We start from the raw sequence: 19,525 nt of genomic DNA on the forward strand, positions 1-19,525 counted from the left end.
ATTTTAGTTATAGGCCTACTCAAATTAGGGCATGCATAGAATGCTGCATGGTCAGTTGGTTACCTATCTGTATACACATTGTGATAATTCCCCAGTCCCCACCCAGTTAACACACAGTCACACCCGCGCAGCGCACGCACACGCACACACACACACACACACACACACACACACACACACACACACACACACACACACACACACACACACACACACACACTTTCTATTCTTTAAAGTGTGATGTTGTTCAGATAGCAGTCAGGAAGGAATTAGCCTACGGTTCACTTCTCCAGAATTTGAACTATTTTGCTGTGACTTATTTAGCAACGCAGACAACCCATCTGTAAATAATATAAATACGGTACGACTTTTCCTTTTTTACATTCCAGCGCTAGGCAACTTTGGTGGCGAGAATGCTTCAGTGGTGCGTGTGGTGTGCATGTGCGTGACTGTGACTGTGCGCACTTTTGGGCAGCAGTCGTCGCCATCGTGCGTCGCCGAACATGTTGCAGCAGCAGCCTCACACTGGCAACGGGCCTTCCAACGGCCGGGGACTGGGCCTCAGCGGCCACCCCGGGATGCATGGCCTCAACTCGGTTCACCAACCTTCCCAACGCCGCTCGGACGGAGATCCGGGCCTCGAAGGCACAGAGAATGGACATGAAACCCGCAGAGATATTGGTGATATTTTGCAACAAATAATGACCATCACCGACCAAAGTTTGGACGAGGCACAAGCAAAGTTTGTGATTATTCTTTTTTTCCCTACACCTTTGATTTAGATGTTTAGTTAGCTGACTCCTTCCCTAGAGTCAAAGTTTCCTGAACTTCAACCGACCTATTGTTTCATTTTAATATATGAGTTAACGTTAATGAAAAGGAAGTTCGTGTTATATGTTCCCCTTCCCCACTAACGTGTGGTTTATTTAGCTGCCTCTATTTGAGTTATTACCATTTGTAAACAAACACGCATTTGTTTGTAGAGTGTTATTAGCTATTGTTGGCTAGTTAATGTTAGCCTTGATCCTTCGTTGCACGACTCCGCTCGACACAAATGACGTCATTTACAACTAAAAAGGTGTCTATGCGACCCACGTCGACACCTTTTCAGTTGAAAACACATATATACGGTACTTTACTTTTGCGAAAGGCTCGTACGAATATGTATACATTAGCATTTAGGCTAACTGCTCAACAATAAGTGCTGCTGGCTGACGTTTTGAGTAAAGACTTCACGTTTATAATGTATATTAGTTACATCAACGTCGCTTGGCCCCTTGATGGCGTTTATCTTTTACATCATCATCACATAGATGAAAAGACGGATCATTAAAAGGCAAATGCTAACGTTGCTATTAGCTAGCCAGTAGCTAATGTTTGCTAAAATAAAGCATGCTATGGAGGCTGGTTTGTCACTTCATTTGTGTTGTTTGTTTTGATCTAAAGTTATTATAGCCAATCATTCTACCAAGCTGGCTAAACACCATGGTCGTTCTTCCTGCACAGGAAACATGCATTGAACTGTCATCGAATGAAACCTGCTTTGTTCAGCGTTTTGTGCGAGATCAAGGAAAAAACTGGTAACGTTATGACAAAGAGTTTTGACCCTGTCAATATTGTTGGTTATATTTTCAAACTCTTCCAAAGTTTAACCATTAACCTTTAATCTGTAGTGCTTCGGGCCCTTGTCCACTATATTTTGTTGTACATTATTCTGCACATTAACAATGAACAGTTACCAAAAGATTCAGAATATGACCAAAACATCAGTTTGCAGAATTTGACCTGCTGTAGTTAACACATTGGAATAATAATAATAATAATGCAGTAGTAACAAGTTAACCTAATTTGTTGCATAAGACAAATAATGTGACTATATTTTCTCCTCTTATTAAGTGCCTAAACCAGCTTCTGATTCCACATAGAATGTACACATAATTTTTTTCTCCTTGTTGACAACTTGACATCTCACCTACAAAATCCTTCTCAATTTGACACGTCTTTGTGACAGGTCTGTCGATGAGGAACGCCCAGGAGGAGGAGCCCCAGGACCCGCAGCTCATTCGACTGGACAATATGCTGCTGGCGGAGGGTGTAGCGGGGCCAGAGAAAGGGGGCGGGGCTGCAGCTGCCGTGTCCGCGGCCACTAGCTCAGGAGGGATGTCACCCGACAGCTCACTCGAGCACTCCGACTACAAAAGCAAGTTGAGCCAGATTCGGGGTATCTACCATACCGAGCTGGAGAAATATGAACAGGTACTTATGTCGACAGCAGAAGGCCAACCCTATGGCTTTTCTTTTGTAATGGGGCAGCTATGTCAGCTTATTTTGCTCACACACAGACAAACTGCCATATTTGGGTTTCTTTTTTCACTGGTCTCCTGGGCGGGATCAGACTTGGGATGTTGCATTTAGGTGGTTCATGAAAAACTACACAAGCATGATGTCAATTAATAAATGGAGAGCGACAGGACACACACAATGTCTCTCACCAGAAATGGCATACTCTCTGAGAAAAAATGTCTTAGCACTGCAGCATGTCGGAGGTTATTGTAAACAAACAGTGGAGATGGGTAAAATCACTATACAGTGGGCGGGTCTAACGTTCAGAACTCGGATGAGCCCTAGCAAGTATCAATCACTTTTATTGTTTTGGCAATTCCCACTGAAACCAAAATACCTTTGGAGTATGCAGCTCAAAAGTGTCAGTGTCAGAACTGTCCTTGAGAAAGATGCAGAACTCCAAATGTTCTTACTCCTAATGGGATGGGTTAAATGGACAAATTACAGGTGTGTGCAAATGTACTTGGCCACAACCCCAATAACAACTAAACACATATATTATTATTTATTTATTATAGCTTCAACCTTTTTCTTGTCCAGGCATGCAGTGAGTTCACCACCCATGTCATGAACCTACTGAGGGAGCAGTCCCGAACACGGCCTGTGTCCCCAAGGGAGATTGAGCGCATGGTGGCCATCATCCACCGCAAGTTCAGCTCCATCCAGACCCAACTTAAACAGAGTACCTGTGAAGCTGTCATGATCCTGAGGTCCCGGTTCCTTGATGCAAGGTGTGTGTGTGTGTGTGTGTGTGTGTGTGTGTGTGTGTGTGTGTGTGTGTGTGTGTGTGTGTGTGTGTGTGTGTGTGTGTGTGTGTGTGTGTGTGTGTGTGTGTGTGTGTGTGTGTGTGTGTGTGTGTGTGTGACGTGCATGACGTGCGTGTCTTGGTATTCTTGGATAAGTATGCGTCAACGGAATAACATCCTGATAACGGAAAAACATCCTGATAACCTGATCCTGATAACAGCTGTAATAACAGGCCGTAAGAATTTACACAATTTGGTGTAATTATCATTGACGTATCCCTGAACCCAGTTAAAATGCCACTGTTATGTTTTAATGGCACTTCATTGGTGGAAGAGTACAACCCAGAGTGTGGGAATTCAAGACACTATGGCTTTAGCTGTGGCTAACGACTATGCATGCTAGTGTGACTGTGGGAGTGAATAAGATTGATGTAAGATCATGAATAATGGATGTTGAAGTAGCAATATCAGAACAAAACATACAAAAACATAATTTTCCCCTCTCATGTACTTCTGTCTTGACAGGCGCAAGAGACGTAACTTTAGCAAGCAGGCCACTGAGGTCCTGAATGAATATTTCTACTCCCACCTCTCCAACCCTTACCCTAGTGAAGAGGCCAAAGAAGAAATTGCCAAATCGTGTGGAATCACTGTGTCTCAGGTAGGGTTTGGCACCTACCAAGAACTGGTGCTAATTTGGTAGCGGTTTGGTTGGACAAAATGGAAATAACAATAAGATTTAATAAAAACATTATCGAAGACTCAAAACCAACATCAATTCTACAACAGGTCGTTAAGAGGAAGCAATCTGATTGGTTGAAACGGTTTCTAGCCGTTGATCAAACCACTACTGTTCACCACCTAATCAAAACAAAGAATTCAGCCGCTCTGTTTTCCCAGAGCGCTAGCAAACTCGGTGGCTAGGCTAGCTAGTTTCTTTGGACATTTGTGGTCGTAGTGACTACATCTGTCATTAAAAAAATATATATTTTCAGCGATTTTCTTTGTTTTAAGGGTAACTGTTGTAGAATTGCAATATTACACTCGAGGGTGTTGTTTAACGTGATTATTGCCACTTCAGTGATGCTTGCGGAACTCGACTTCGTCTCGTTCCTGACCGCATCCCTGTCGTGGCAATAATCACGTTAAACAACACCCTCTCGTGTAATATTGCTTAATTAAACTACTGTTTCGTAAGAAAATGTTTTAATTTAGACCTAAGTTAGACCTTCAGAGAAGCTCAAGAACTAGTTCTGTCTCTAATCTTGTTGAACAGCAACTAATGGTGTAAAATCAATTCACGCTCACGGGCAGTAGACTTTGTTTTTCCCTCCAGGTGATTGTAATCACATATGAACATGTAATATCAGATATATCCTCGTTCCTGGTCGGGCATAGACATACCAGCAGGGCAGAGTTGCATGTGATAGAACTGAAACCATTTTAAAGCACTGCTATGTTGACAGCAAGAGTCCTTGTGTAGAAGCTGATTTGTTTTAAGTAACTACAGTGCTAGTACAAGTACAGTGAGAAATTCTAAAGTGCACTGTATGCATATCTGCACTGTATCTGTGTGAGACAGTTGCCTTGTCTGCCCAACGAGTGACCGGAAGCGTACCAGACATGTTTAAACGAGTAACATCCAGTCTGTCACTGTCACTCACAGTCTCCAAAAGAGTGAGGTAGGGCAAAAGAATCCAGCAGGGCGACAATTTAAACCTGTAGAACCTGTACCACTGATTTATGCCTGTTTTTTGGTTTGTGTGTTTTTTCTTGAAAGTGTTGAAATCATGACTGGGATGACATGTGCGTGCGTGCCCGACCGACCACTGGTCTTGATTCATAGTTAAAGTTAAATGTAAACTGACATTTTGATGTCAAAACAATGGCAGGTGTCCAACTGGTTCGGCAATAAGAGAATTCGCTACAAGAAGAACATTGGCAAGTTCCAGGAGGAGGCCAACCTCTATGCCATGAAGACGGCAATTGGGGCAACACAGAATGAGGACTCACCGCACACTCCCAACTCCACAGGTATCAAAAGGCATTCCCAAGTTTTGGATGGTGTACTGTAGGAACACTGGATACTACAGGCTTTAGTTCAGACATGCTATTGGTCCGACAACCTACCTAACCGAACCATGTTCGACCGCATGTTGGTCCGTTTGTGTCTAATCTGCGTGTGCATCCCGGGAGTTTCCTTTTCACAGGCCCCGTGATGGGGGGTGTCAAAGGAAGTATGTATAATTACTAATTAATTAGAATATTAAAAACGATACCATAATGGTATTTTGTTTACACTTTAATCAAAATGATTTGGTAAAAATGATCTTAGTTATATTTGGGAAAGGCACTGAACAGCAGAAAACACTGACACACAACATGACAAGAGTTTAGGGTGTGGTCACACTAGGGATGTGAATGACTCAGTATTTGGCAAGTCGACATGTGGCCATTTACTGTTGTGTCAATCGATTTTTCTCTCTTCCTTTTTGTTGTTGTTGCTGCATCAGTTGACAGGAGGGCGCAACTGTGCATTGACTGCTGCTCCCATCATGTTTAGAATTTGCATCAATGATAAAAATTGACTTTATTTTGTAAACATGCAGCTGTGAGCTCTGTTGTTATGTTGGTAGTTCTCCAACTTAAGTACTAATCCATTCCTGGCTGATTGTTTTCATATATACAAGCCTACTATACGTGGGTTTTGCCGTCACCGTCACTCGTGTAGGTGCGGTGGTGGGCGGCAGTGGCACTGTCAGCATTCAAGACAGATTTTCTTTGAGAAAGGCATGCCCATAGGCTCATATGCTCAATGCGGACAACTACAGTGTGTAAAAACGTACTATTGGTGAATACGTTGTTGAACATTTAGGGTTGTATGAATTGAATGAAAAACATCGCATCCCCGCTCCAGTCTCCACTGAACATTGTGAAAAACGAGAACGTAACATGCTATGCTGCGACGTAGAAAGGTCTTGCGCATAAAAAATAGCAGATCTACAAGCTCACAACGCGTCCATCCGTGAGTCATTGAGGACTTGCAACTTTGACTTGACTTGTAACAGCCATAGGCGGCGGGTGCGTTTTACCGCCGCCGCGGATTTATTTATTTATTTCCCAGATGGTCTAAAAATGAGTTATTTAGCATATTTTTACCAATGAATTAGCCTATACACAGACAACGACTGATCAGCCAAAATATATATTTACTGACGATTTTTCGACTTCTATTTTTCTTTTTTTTTGTCGAGATGAGCATGAGTCGAAAATCGACTTCTATTCACATCCCGGTCACACCGAACTGGACTTTTACCTATGCAGGCGGATTAATGCTTTTTAATGGGGATGAAGCGGTTTGTTACCATTTGCGGATTTCTGCAAAAACAACGCGGTCACAGTTAATGTTTAAAAAAAAGAAATACTCCATGAGTCAAAGACATAACAGAGTAAGTAAAGTATTTAAATAAAGTCATTTCTTGGGTGAAGAAGCTGTCTTGTTAGACATCTCGTTCTCGACATAAGGATTTGTTTGTCGGGTGTTAAAAGGTGTTTGAGCAGACAAATATGCTGATGGCGTTGTTCTGCACTTGCTTGAGGAAATGAATGTACCATTTAGGTTTAGGATGTCTGTCATCTTATCAGTAATGCTATTATTTTGCCAGAAGTGTGTACTGTGTTCCATAAAATAATAGCATTAATTTTACCATATTGTTCTCTCTCCTATAGGGTCCGGGTCCTTTTCTTTGTCAGGGTCAGCTGACCTTTTTCTTGGTGTTCCACCAATGAATGGAGAGCAGCCTGCCTACCAAATGGGAGCACCACAGGTACTAAAGATCAATTCCTGAACGGTTACAGTTACATCTATATATTTCACACAAAATGGGCCTTTGTAGTGTTTTGAGTTACATATCGTTGCTGTCGGGAGGAAACCACCTTACTCCATTTTTGATGTTTTTGATATTTTTTTGCATAAATCAGTGCTATTGAAGAATACAAAACAACTCACCCCTTTACCAACTCGCCCCGTGCGTACAGCCGGCGGAACAGCGCGGCCTGGTATTCCTAAAGTAATCTAAGTAGATTATGCTTAAACCGTCAAACCTAACCTTATTCCTAACCTTAACCTAGATAGATAGATAGATAGCTTTATTGTCATTCACAGATACATAAAATGCTTTTGAGAACGAAATGTCGTTTCACTGGCTTTTAGTATGCTAGTTAAAAGAGCTAAAATACTATTAAAATCTAAAATCCACTTAAAAACAAATAAATTAAAAAGCACCATTAGTTCATTTGGAGTAGTTCACTCCAATGTCTCTGTATAGTCCTTTTTCTTTTAGAAGATGACATCAAGTCCACACTTAAACAGGGACAAAAAGAAAAGAGTGGGCAGAAAAAGACAGAAAAAAAAAAAAGAAAAAAAACGAAAGTATATACACTATTGCTGAGGGGGACAAAAACAATACAGCTTTGGTCTTCGACCATGAGAGAAGGAAAGATGTCTTAGACATTTTCTACAATCGTAAAGCAGGCAATGGACCAGTGAGAAGTCCGCTCTCAGAGGGGCAATGTGCACTATCCAGTTGTTCCGAATTTGGTAGAAATTGTCTAATCTAGTTCTTAACATGTATGTAAATTTTTCCATTTTGAAAATATCCAGGACTATTCCATGCCAATCGTCCATTGTGGGTGGGATTGGGGTTAGTCATCTTCTTGTTATTGACTTTTTGGCTGCCAAGAGCACCTGCAGTAGCTTTGTGTATCTCGACTGGTTAAGACATTCAATGTGGCACAGGTACAAGGTTGTGAAGTTAAAAGGTATTGGAGTATTAAATACTGAGCACAGTGATTTGTGAATATTGTTCCAAAACACCCCCAACTTGGGGCACCCCCAGAAAATGTGGAAGTGGTTGGCTTTCTTTGCCCCACACTGCCTCCAGCACGGCCTATCATCCCCTTTGTATTTTTCCTGATATGGGGTCTTAAAATATCTAATAATATTTTTCCAACAGTGCTCTCTCCAGTCCATAGAACAAGTTGAGTTAGACTGGAACGCCCAGATCCCTTCCCACACTCCCTCCGAGAGTTAAATTCCTGCATCCCTCTCCCATCTCTCTTTGATGTACAACGTGCTTTCATTTTTAGCATCTGAAATGGCGCCATATAACTCAGAGATGGATTTACTTGGCTCCACTGTGAGAGCTGACTTCAATATGGAAAAGAACTCTGATTCAACTGCAGAAAACTCTTTGAGTTTACATTCTTGATTGATATAGTGCCGCACCTGGAGATATCTGTAAAAGTCAGCCTGTTCGAAACCATGTTTGACTTGTATTGATCTGAAACTATCGACTTCACTTCTTTGTATAAATTACATATAAGTTGTGACACCCTGGGGGTTCCGGTGACGTCATGACCGAGGTAGACGTGTGAAAGACTAGCTCCGCTGAACCTATTTACAAAATAGCCTTAAAACTAATCAAAACCTAACAAATGAATACGAAAATATACTGAAATGGTCGTCAAAGAATGGTGAAAGGCAAGACTACGAAAAGTTCGGGCAAAGGAAACACAGAGGAGTCTGAATTAAGACCAAATACAAGGCAGCTGAAGCTAACGCAGCTAAAGCTAACCGGTGAATCATTGCAAGCCATGGCTGTTGGAGGGAACGTGGAGTCTGAGATGCTAACAGAGCTGCGGAAGCTCCGAGCTGAAAACAGTGACTTTTATAGGGACACAAAGACCTCATTGGGCAGACTGGAAGCATCCATGACTGAAATAAAACAACGGATGGACATGTTGGACCAGAGAGTCGCTACGGCAGAGCAAAGAGTAAGTGACGCAGAAGACAGGAGCATGCTACATGACAGAGCATTAGCTTACTTGCTAAAAAAGGAGTCCAGCCTAGCTGCTAAGTGTGACCAAATGGAAAATATGTCACGTCGAAACAACATCCGTGTGTATGGCATAAAAGAAAACGCAGAAAAGAATGATATGCCTGGCTTTATACAAAGATTCCTGTGTGAAAATTTGCAATTAGAAGAAGAACTGTCCGTAAGGGTGGTGAGAGTGCACAGGGCCACTGTGCCCAAACCGAAAGAGCCGACAGCACCACCGAGATCCATAATCATTCGCTTCCTTGACTATGGGGTAAAACAGACAGTCTTGGCGCAAGCGTGGTCACAGGGAAACATCCAGTATGAGGGAAGGAGAGTGGTATTTGACCATGACTATTCACAGAATCTACAAAGAAAGAGAAAGGCAGTGTGGGAAGTGATTAAAAAGCTGAAAGATAAGAAAATCAAAGCCCGCACCATCTACCCGGCCCAAATAAAGATCTTCTTGGACACCGGGGAGAAGGTCTTCCCATCTTTACTGGATGCTAGAGAGACACTGAAGCAGTTTGAAATCATCGTGGATGCAGAGGAACAAGACATGTTCGACAGGGAGCTGGCGCTGGACGGGTGGAAGACACAAGGAGGGAAAAGAAGGAGCCGTCAACTGAACCTGGAGGACATCAGAGCCATAAAAAAATGCAGTCCACTGAATCCCGATGACAACAGACCCACCATTCAAGATGACGACCAAGAAGAATAGCAACGGACATTAAAGTATCCCAGCCAAGGACGTCTAGGACAGAGAGGTATCCAGATATTCTGAATCACATCTATGAACGTCCTGGAGGTCAGTATCATCTGAAGGGATGTTGCGACGAATTGAAACATTTGTTAGTATAATAAGAACTTAAGGTTAAAAAAAAGAAAGAAAACTAAGGCAATGGTTATTATTTGAATATAGGGGAATGCTTTGGGAGAGGGTGGGAATGTGGGAGGGGGGGGGGGGTAGATAGAATGTGTAAAAATGAAGGTCAGTCCACAAGGATTTGTTAAGTTGTTTTTTTTTGTTTCATTTTGACTGATGTGGAGTTTGTGAATAATATATGAAGGGGGCGGCAGGCTAAATACAGAGGTATCATTTTGGTTTGGTTATTAATGATAATCATGCGAATATATGTTGGGTAACAAGTGTATTTTGGGGACAGCGAGACATGGGAATATCCTCAATATGGTTTTATTTTAGTATCATCAAGGGGGGTGCCTGCCGAGGGAGGGGGGGGGGCTAAGTATCCCTACTATTCCTCTTTTCTTAATTTCAGATAGGTTTTAGTGGGGGTAGAGGAGGGGGACCAATGCATGCTCTAAGAGATATGCGAATCGAGCAATGGGACGAGGGCGACATCAGGAGGTGGCCCGTTGCAGCTGCACTCTGTGCAAAACAAGAGTGTTTTTCTCTACCCAGGGTGTTCCAAGGGGTGTTATTGTGTGTTTTGGTTTTTGGGTTGGAGCATTCTACGGGGAATTTTGATTGTTGTTTTTATTTTTCAGTGTTTATACAGCTTGTATCCATTGTGTGTGTTTATGGGGCAGAGTTGGGCTTGTGTGGTGAGGAGGGGAGGCATGTCAAAATGAAAAGCAAAAAATATGGCAGGTTTAAATTTTATTAGCTATAATATAAAGGGTCTCAACAACCCTATAAAAAGGAAAAAGATACTTAGTCAATTGAAGAAAATGCAGTGCTCAGTGGCTTTGATACAGGAAACTCATTTGTCAGAGATCGAACACTCAAAACTTAAAAGAGAGTGGGTAGATCAAGTGTACGGAGCGTCGTATGCGGGTGGTAAGAAAAGAGGGGTGGCTATTTTATTTAGTAAATCTGTATATTATAGCAATGAGCAAACCTTCCAGGATAAAGAGGGCAGGTATATAATGGTGGTTGGGACACTGGGAGGCGTAAAGGTCACCATTTTGAATGTGTATGCCCCGAACGAAGATTGCCCTCTGTTTAGTAAAAAGATTGCTGCATTAATTGCGGATAAAGGAGAGGGGTTTATAATCATGGGAGGAGATCAGAATTGTACTTTGAGTAATAAGTGGGATAAACTACCGTCGTCAACAAAAACTCTATCCAAAAAGGCCATGGGTTTAACAAACGTGATGAGGGAGTTAGGCTTGGTAGATGCATGGAGGCATCTCCACCCAAATGAAAGGGATTTTTCATTTATGTCCCAAGTATATGGCAGTTATTCTAGGTTGGATTACTTTTGTGTGTCAAAGAAGGATCTTTTTCGTATCAGAGAATGCACTATAGGACAGATCACTATTTCAGACCATGCCCCAGTTTCTATGAAAGTTGGCTTTGAGTCAGTTAACCACTTAAAGTACTGGCGGCTTAATACCTCATTATTATCAGATGCTAGTATTAAGGAGGAAATAAAGGGTGCCATTATGGAGTACTTTGCTATAAATGATGATGGGATTGTTTCACCCTCAGTAGTCTGGGATGCAGGTAAAGCCACAATCAGAGGGAAGATTATTTCTATAGGAGCGAGAATAAAAAAGCAAAGGCTTGCAAAACAACAAGAATTGGAAAACAAAATAAAAGGACTAGAAAAAGAACACAAACAGTTTGGGAATGGGAAAACACTGGAAGAATTAAAAGAAACCAGAAAACAATTAGATGAGCTATTAACATACAAGGCCGAGGGGGCACTTAGGTATACTAATAGAAAATATTATGAGATGGGGAATAGGGCGAGCAGGTTGCTGGCCTTTCAACTCCGGAAGGCCCAATCTGGTCGCGCTGTGGCTAAGATCAGACACCCCGAAACCAACCTGGTTGAAACGCAGCCTAAGCAGATCTCGGATGCCTTTGCAAAATTTTATGAACAATTATACAAGGGGCAAGAACAAGAATTTAAAAGAGAAAAGATCATTGAATTCTTGAGACCCCTTGAATTAAATAAATTGGCAGAGGGGGAAGCATCCAAACTAATAAAACGCATCACTGAGGAGGAAATAAGGGAAACAATTTCCAACTTAAAAAATAATAAATCTCCAGGAGCAGACGGTTTTTCAGGGGAATATTACAAGGTTTTTGCAAATGAACTTTCTCCCAAGCTATGCAAATTATATAATTCTGTATTATTGACAGGGGATCCCCCAAAATCATGGTCAGAGGCCATCATAACGGTATTACATAAGGAAGGAAAAGACCCCATACAGTGTTCTAGTTACCGCCCAATCAGTCTTCTGTGCGTGGACTACAAGATACTAACCTCTATATTAGCAAATAGAATCCAAAAGTACATTAAACGATTAATATCCCCCCAGCAAACGGGCTTCATATGGAAAAGACAGGGGACAAATAATATCAGGAGAGCATTAAACATACAGTCACTAGCTGCAAGGGATAAAGACCCATCGATGCTTCTTAGCCTTGACGGTGTCAAAGCGTTCGATAGATTAGATTGGCTCTTCTTGGAAGAGACTTTAAAGGAAATGGGTTTCAGAGAAGAATTTGTTTCTTGGATTAATTTGCTATATAATAATTCCAAATCAAGAATTAGAGTTAATGGTCACTGTTCAGATTTTTTCAGGGTTGAGAGGGGCGTAAAACAGGGGGATTCATTATCCCCGATTCTCTACGCAATCAGCATAGAATGTTTAGCTGAAGCTATACGCCGAAATACTCAGATCCAAGGCATTCCAGATGATGGAGGGTTCGTCCACAAGGTGGCGCTATTCGCCGATGATGTTTTGCTCTTCATAAAAAATCCAATTCTCTCTATTCCCCCACTCATGAAATGCCTGCAAAGTTATGGTTCCGTCTCAGGTTATAAAATTAACGAAAGCAAATCAGAGGCAATGATGATTTCTGGGTCCTGGCCTACACAACTAAACAATGATGTATCATTTCGTTGGTCTAAACAAGGGTTTAGATACTTGGGAATTGTAATTACACCAAATCCTACACAGTTATTTGAGGCAAACTATACAAAATTAATTAGAGCCATTAAAAATGACCTGGGGAGATGGGATGTTCTTCCTCTCTCCTTATTGGGTAGAGTTGAAACGGTGAAAATGAACGTATTGCCTAGACTTCTGTTCTTGTTTCAGTCCTTGCCTGTCAGAGTTCCCATCTCCACCTTCAAGGCGCTGGACCGAATGATTTCTAAATTTATTTGGCAAAATAAAAAGCCCAGAATAAGGCTCAAAACACTTCTTTTGCCAAAAAATAGGGGAGGCCTAGGCCTTCCCAATCTAAAGCACTACTATTGGGCGGCTCAGTTGACTGCAATTGTAGCATGGATAAGTAATGATGAAGAGACAGTTTGGAACCAAATAGAACAGAGCACAATTAAAGGGGTGTCTCTGTCAACATTACCCTTCCTTGATAAAAAAACAATGGATAAAAACAAAATTAAAATAGGAAATGAATGGATAAAGCATACGTTAAAGGTGTGGGAAGAAGTTAAGAAAACATTGTGGGGACCAGGGTCAGTTTCAAGGGCAATGCCAATAGTGGGTAATATTGATTTCTTGCCATCCATAAGCGATACTGGATTCAGTCGCTGGGCTGATAAGGGGCTTAAAACCATAAACCAGTTATTTGACGGAACGATCTTTAAATCTTTTGCTCAACTCCAGACGCAATTTAAACTCCCTTCAAGTGATTTATTCAGGTACTTCCAGATAAGACATTATATCACAGACCATAGAGAGAGAGAGCTGGTTAGTAAGACTCCAAATGATATTGAGATGTACTTCATTGGTATTGCAGAAAAAAAATTCCCGACTAAAAAACATGTTTCCAATTTATATAAAGCACTGGATGATGTTTCTCAAAACACATGGTACATTAAGGATAAATGGGAATTGGAACTAAATATAATTATTGAAGACAAAACCTGGGAGGACATGTGTGAAGGCTGCCACAAGGGAATAAATAGCCAGATGTGGAAGGAATTCGATTGGAAACTCATAACTAGGTTTTTCAATACTCCTCTGGTCATCTCCTCATATGTGAAAACACCATCCATAGAATTGTGTTGGAGAAATTGTGGGGAAATCGGGGACCATACACACATTTTTTGGGACTGTCCAATAATTTCAAGGTTTTGGAAAGAGGTTAATAAGGAAATCGAAAAATGTTTAGGGTTGAATATTCCTTTTGGTCCTGAGTTATGTTTGCTTGGTATTATACCAGAGGAGGTGCGTGCATGGAGTTACATATTAAGGATACTTTTACTGATTGCAAAGAAGATGATAACAGTAAATTGGAAGGAAACAAAGCCACCTACTATAACCCAATGGAAGCAGAGACTGAAGCAGGTTTATATAATGGAAGAAATGACCGCAAGGTTACAATTAAAAATGGACAGTTTCATACTTAGATGGACTTCTGTGATATTGTATTTGGGTGTTTCAATATATGTGTAGAGGTTGTTGGGTCTGTTAAAGTGTCATGAAGTGGTTGTGTCAAAACAAAACAAAAATGCTTTTATATAATTGATTCTGAAGTGTATTGTGAGTCATGTCTCCAGTTCCTCTCCTGCCTAGCTCAACTTGGAAATGCTGTACTATAGTAGTTATGTCAAGCTGTTTTTCTTTCTTTTTATGTATGTTTTGTTTCTTTCTTCAGTTTTGTTTTTATTGATTCGTATGTTTTAATTGTGTTTGATTATTCTTATTATTTGGTGTAAAGAAAAAAGAAAACTTTTGAATAAAAACAAAGTTCAAAAAAAAATAAGTTGTGACACCTTTCTCTATCCATGACTTAAATCTAATGTCACCTCTATTTGGGGCAAAATCTGTATCGAAGGCACACCATCTGAAAAGTTTCAACATTTTTTTAAAACCACATGATCTCACAACCTTTTGCCACACAGTTAACGTATGGTTTATCCATTGATTATTGATCCTCTCCAATCGGTCCGCCAAACCCTTGTCACCTATTACAGCCTGCAGAGGGAAGTCAGCAACGAGACCAACTCCTTCCATCTCGCTTTATACCCCCTGTTACTCCAGTATAGCAGAGGAGTTATCTGTGCTGCGCAATAGTAGTTTCTTAAACGGGGAAGAGCCATGCCCCCTTTGTCCTTTATCAGTTGTAGGGTGCTATATTTAATTATTGGAGATTTCTAAAGATGTAAAGTAAACGGGGAAGAATGTTCATCTTGACTGAACTTATTCTTGAGTTTAGGCTTAGGAAGGGGATTAGGTTCCATATATGTAAATCAGATTTTATTTTCATCGATATGGGACCATAATTAGCTTTCCAACACATTTAGTGCCGGAAGTGCATCAAAATAGAAGCTCCGGGGTGCCAGAGTTGTCTGATCGCTTTTACTCTGAAAGCCATGAACCTGAAACACTTTCCTAAGAAAGTTGACTTTACAAAGTGACCTCACATCCCCGATCATCTTAATAAAAAAATGTACGCTCCAAAAAGCGTTCATATTTTGCGGGAGAGACGGATGAGGAGCAGAAATGAAGCACCAGCATATCGATCCATTCATCACCACGGAGAGCTTCCTGGATTAGGAGATACGAGTCATTCTTTCCGCCGCGCTAACATGGGAGTCAATGACAAGCTAATAGTTGCACAGAGCGTACGGAAAGTCAATGACAAGCTAATAGTTGCACAGAGCGTACGGAAAGCGAAAAGCGAAATGCCAAAAAAGAAATAGGAAAAATTCTGAATATTCGTATCTCGCCCCGCGTCGCTAGGACGTCCACAGACGTCATAGGCACTACTTTTTCGGGATCCTTATGACGGCCTCATGCGTCATATGAACTGAAACGGTTAACTTTGAAGGATCTTTCGTCACATTTATTCCCAAATATTTGATTTCTTCATTGTCCCATTTCAAATCATATTTTTCCCTCAGTCCCCTTGGGGCATTAAAGTTTAGAGCCATGACCTGTGTTTTAGAGGTATTGAGCTTATAACCGGATAGTTCACCATAACCTGATAGTAGTGACATCAGTTCGTTAAATGACCTCTCAGGGTCCCCCCCTAAACTTATTTCTAACTTTATTCTCAGTAAAACAAAATAAAGAATACAAGAACCACCGCACCGAGCTGTCGGTGGAAAAAAGATGGGGCGAGATGGAATTGGGGCGACCGTACCTGTTACCCTATTGAACACCCCTTACATGTGGTGTTTAAAATATTGAACCAATGAAAAGTATTAACGATATGTGGTTGGTATTGCAGCTCATTATTGCCCTGATGAAGGTTAGGTCGAAACATGTTGGCAGTTGCCTTTTTAAGTGGTGCAACCACTTCTACATCCAGCTTACAATGTCCGTTGTGCCCGTTTGTGTGTACCCCTGTGTGAGCACGAGTGGTGTGCGCATGCGTGAAATTGGAACGAGAGAAGTATGTGACATGGCTGCCACCTGCTGGACGCAAACCAATAGACGGGAGTTCACACTGGTGTGCTTTTAATTTAATACAGGCTATCCTCATTTTAACCTTGAGTGCTCGGATCGTTTCTTTTTTCTTTATGCCTTGATCCGTGTGAGCACCTTTTTATTATCATCACATTTATATGTCCATCGAGCATCTGGTTAGTTTTTTCTTTTTTCCTTTGGTATTGCAGCCTGTTGTCCTTTCATAAGAAATATTGTTTTTTGTCATTGGCATTTGGATTACTTAAACATTGTGATTGGATTGCCATTAAATTAGCTCACACAAGGAATGGAACATAATTATCTAGGTAACCATGGTTATTGGATCTATCATGTACTGTATAGCATTGTATCCCAAGTGTCATTGGGCAAGACACACAATGCTCCTGATGTGCAGGTTGGCACGTTGCATGTGTGAAAGTTTATCAATGGGTTAATGTGAGGGAAACTGAATAGTACTGATTTGTCAAAGACTAGTAAAGCCCAATATACATAATATTAGTATTTACCATACTTAACTACCATGACTTAAACAGGCATTACAGGCTATTTGAGCCTGTAATTACGACAGTACTATGCTATATGCTATGCTGTCATATTGATGACGCACCAACTTGGGAGACATATGTGTTCTACATACAGACAACTGTTTCAACCCATCACCTTGAGAGAGTTAGGGGATCTCCACATATAGTCATAAAGGGAACACGCACACACTCTAAAGCAGAGAAGTCTTTCTTTATAGGTAGATACACAAACAACTGTTATGCAAGACTGTGTCACTACCTGTCTAAAAAATGACTTACTCTTTCCACTTGGCAGACGAACGGGACCTGGCCGGCTCGAAACGCATCACCCTCTGCCACCTCACCCAGGAGTGACCAATCTGACAACTCTGACTGAACCCGTCGCCAACCGGCATTGGACGACAGCAACAGAAAGATTGCAGATGGAAAAGACAGAAAGAATGATATGACTCTTTCCCACTTGGCTGCAGTTGTTTTTGTATGTTTTCTTTTTTGGTTGTTTGTTCTTTTTAATGTACGTATGCTTTACTTCATGTTCCCTGTTGTTTACTGTTATGTTAATATGATGGAGCTGAGTGTGGGAATGGTCGAGTGAAAGTGTGCATGTGTGTGTATGAGTATGCAGATGTGTATATTGAGTGCATGCATGTGTGGTTTTATTATCGGGGCATTGGGTCAGGTTTGCTATACTTTGACATGTTACTGCAGTGTGTGTGCGCGCGGGTGTGTTTCTGTGTGGGGAGGGGTGTGGGGAAAACTGCATTATAATTTTTATCACCCTATATTATTGCTGTTTTATTAGTAGTGCTACAAGTCTTTTATGATTAACGTTTTAAGGCTCATTTAGAGAGAATGCATTTAGTGAATGAGAGGGCAAAAGAGAAAATCCAAAGATTTTGTGTGTTTGTTTCTCTTGTTTGTTTTGTTTTTTCCTACTGGGCTTGTATGTCCCATATAATGGATGACGTGTGCCTGTGTCCATATTTACGGTTTGAATGAGTATCAACAGTGCTGTCTTTTCTGTACAGTGAAACACCTGTATTCTCTCTACCTCTTTTACAATAAAGACTGTATTCAAAACTATGGGGTATATTCATTTTACCAAATAGAATGTTTTCACTTCAGCATCTACAAAATTCAATATGGATATTTTTACAAGCACAATATAGTTGTAGCTCACACCGTGGATAATCTGCTAATGTTTTAACTAGTAACTTTGATATTATTAATGTTACTGTCACACGGGTTGGATTATACTGAACCTAATTGGCCAGAACCTTTGCGAGCATTGTTGAAGACTTGTCATGTCAATCAGGTTTAGTTGATTTATTGATGCAAAAAAGCACAAAAGTACAGTTCAATAGGTCTAGGGATTTAAAACTCAAGAAAGACTATGGCTTGTTTCCATTGGGGTCCTTTGTACTCCATGCATCAAAACATTTAATGACAGACACATCATTAAATATTTCGATGAATTGAGTACAAAAAAAGACCCCAAATTAGGATGAACCAAAAGTTCTATTGGAAACTGAAGGAATAGCCTATAGAATTGCATATACTTACCATTGTGTGTGTGTGTGTGTGTGTGTGTGTGTGTGTGTGTGTGTGTGTGTGTGTGTGTGTGAGTGTGTGTGTGTGTGTGTGTGTCGAACTGTGTCGTAGTAGGCTACGGCTACTATAGCCATGCCCCTGAAACAGTATAGCGTCATGTGAACCGTGCATGCAGGCTAGTATACAGACCCGTGAAGCATCCGAATGAGGTGTTTTGCTCTCAGGAGGGAGTCCTCTACAAGACTCTACAAGGACAGACTCTACAATAGGTTACATCCTGTGCTTTGTAAAGGCCCTTGGCTTCCACACCAAACCAAACAGTCTTGGTACTTGGTAGAGCAGGGAGGTGAGGCGTGTGTGTGTGTGTGTGTGTGTGTGTGTGTGTGTGTGTGTGTGTGTCAACACCTCGACAAACCGTTTCTTTTGTGATCAGTGGCATGAAGCGTGTGCTGCGTGTCGTGGGAAACCGTGGTCTTCGGCTAAAACTGACAAACGGTAAAATGTTTACGACGTGGGGGATAAAGTCCACCAATCAACTCTTTCCCAAGGGGAAAGAGGGAAGTCATTTGCACTTTATTACCTGTTAGAATTGATACATTATTGCGAAGTCTGCCTGACAGTGCCTAGCTGTCATGACTCATGTTCCCACGCGCACACCATTATAGCCTAGGCCTACGTCCGGGGCCTCCGGGCTAACAGGCAGGCTGAAAGCAGCAACATCGGTTAATGTGAAGCCGAAATGTCGATATCAAATTACCGTGATACTGAACCAAGCATAACCATTCATTTTTCAACAGGTCTCGGGCTCTCGGCTCTGATTGGTCACCCACAACTCTGGGGTGAGCGAAATGTAGTGCCTATACCGCCTAGTCAGGAGTGCCAGACCAATCATCCAAAACAAAATTTTCAGTGTAGCCTCTCTCGCTAAAAGGATGACTCCTCCGAGTTTGCTTAATTATAGAAGAGTGTCTCAAAGCCATCAAATAGCTGACTATATATAATACCTAACCTTAAAGTGATGGGAATTGATCAGGACAAACAGCATGAGTATAATAAAAATGAAACTGGATTTAGATTGACCCTGGCCTGTACAGAGTGT

General features: G+C 41.3%; 1 protein-coding gene across 1 annotated transcript; it reads left to right on the forward strand.

The window, feature by feature from the left end:
- Nucleotides 1-244: 244 nt before the first annotated feature.
- Nucleotides 245-17,948, forward strand: pbx2 (pre-B-cell leukemia homeobox 2). Its single transcript, XM_083761765.1, has 8 exons — nt 245-742; nt 1,507-1,580; nt 2,012-2,256; nt 2,884-3,074; nt 3,615-3,750; nt 4,982-5,123; nt 6,819-6,916; nt 17,171-17,948. Exons 1-8 carry the CDS (start codon nt 504-506, stop codon nt 17,249-17,251), a joined length of 1,206 nt encoding a protein of 401 aa, XP_083617891.1. The 5' UTR covers nt 245-503; the 3' UTR covers nt 17,252-17,948.
- The last annotated feature ends 1,577 nt before the right edge of the window (nt 17,949-19,525 follow it).

The sequence above is a fragment of the Protomyctophum parallelum genome (genome assembly GCF_964188405.1).
Source record: "Protomyctophum parallelum genome assembly, chromosome: 3".
Classification (NCBI taxonomy): domain Eukaryota; kingdom Metazoa; phylum Chordata; class Actinopteri; order Myctophiformes; family Myctophidae; genus Protomyctophum; species Protomyctophum parallelum.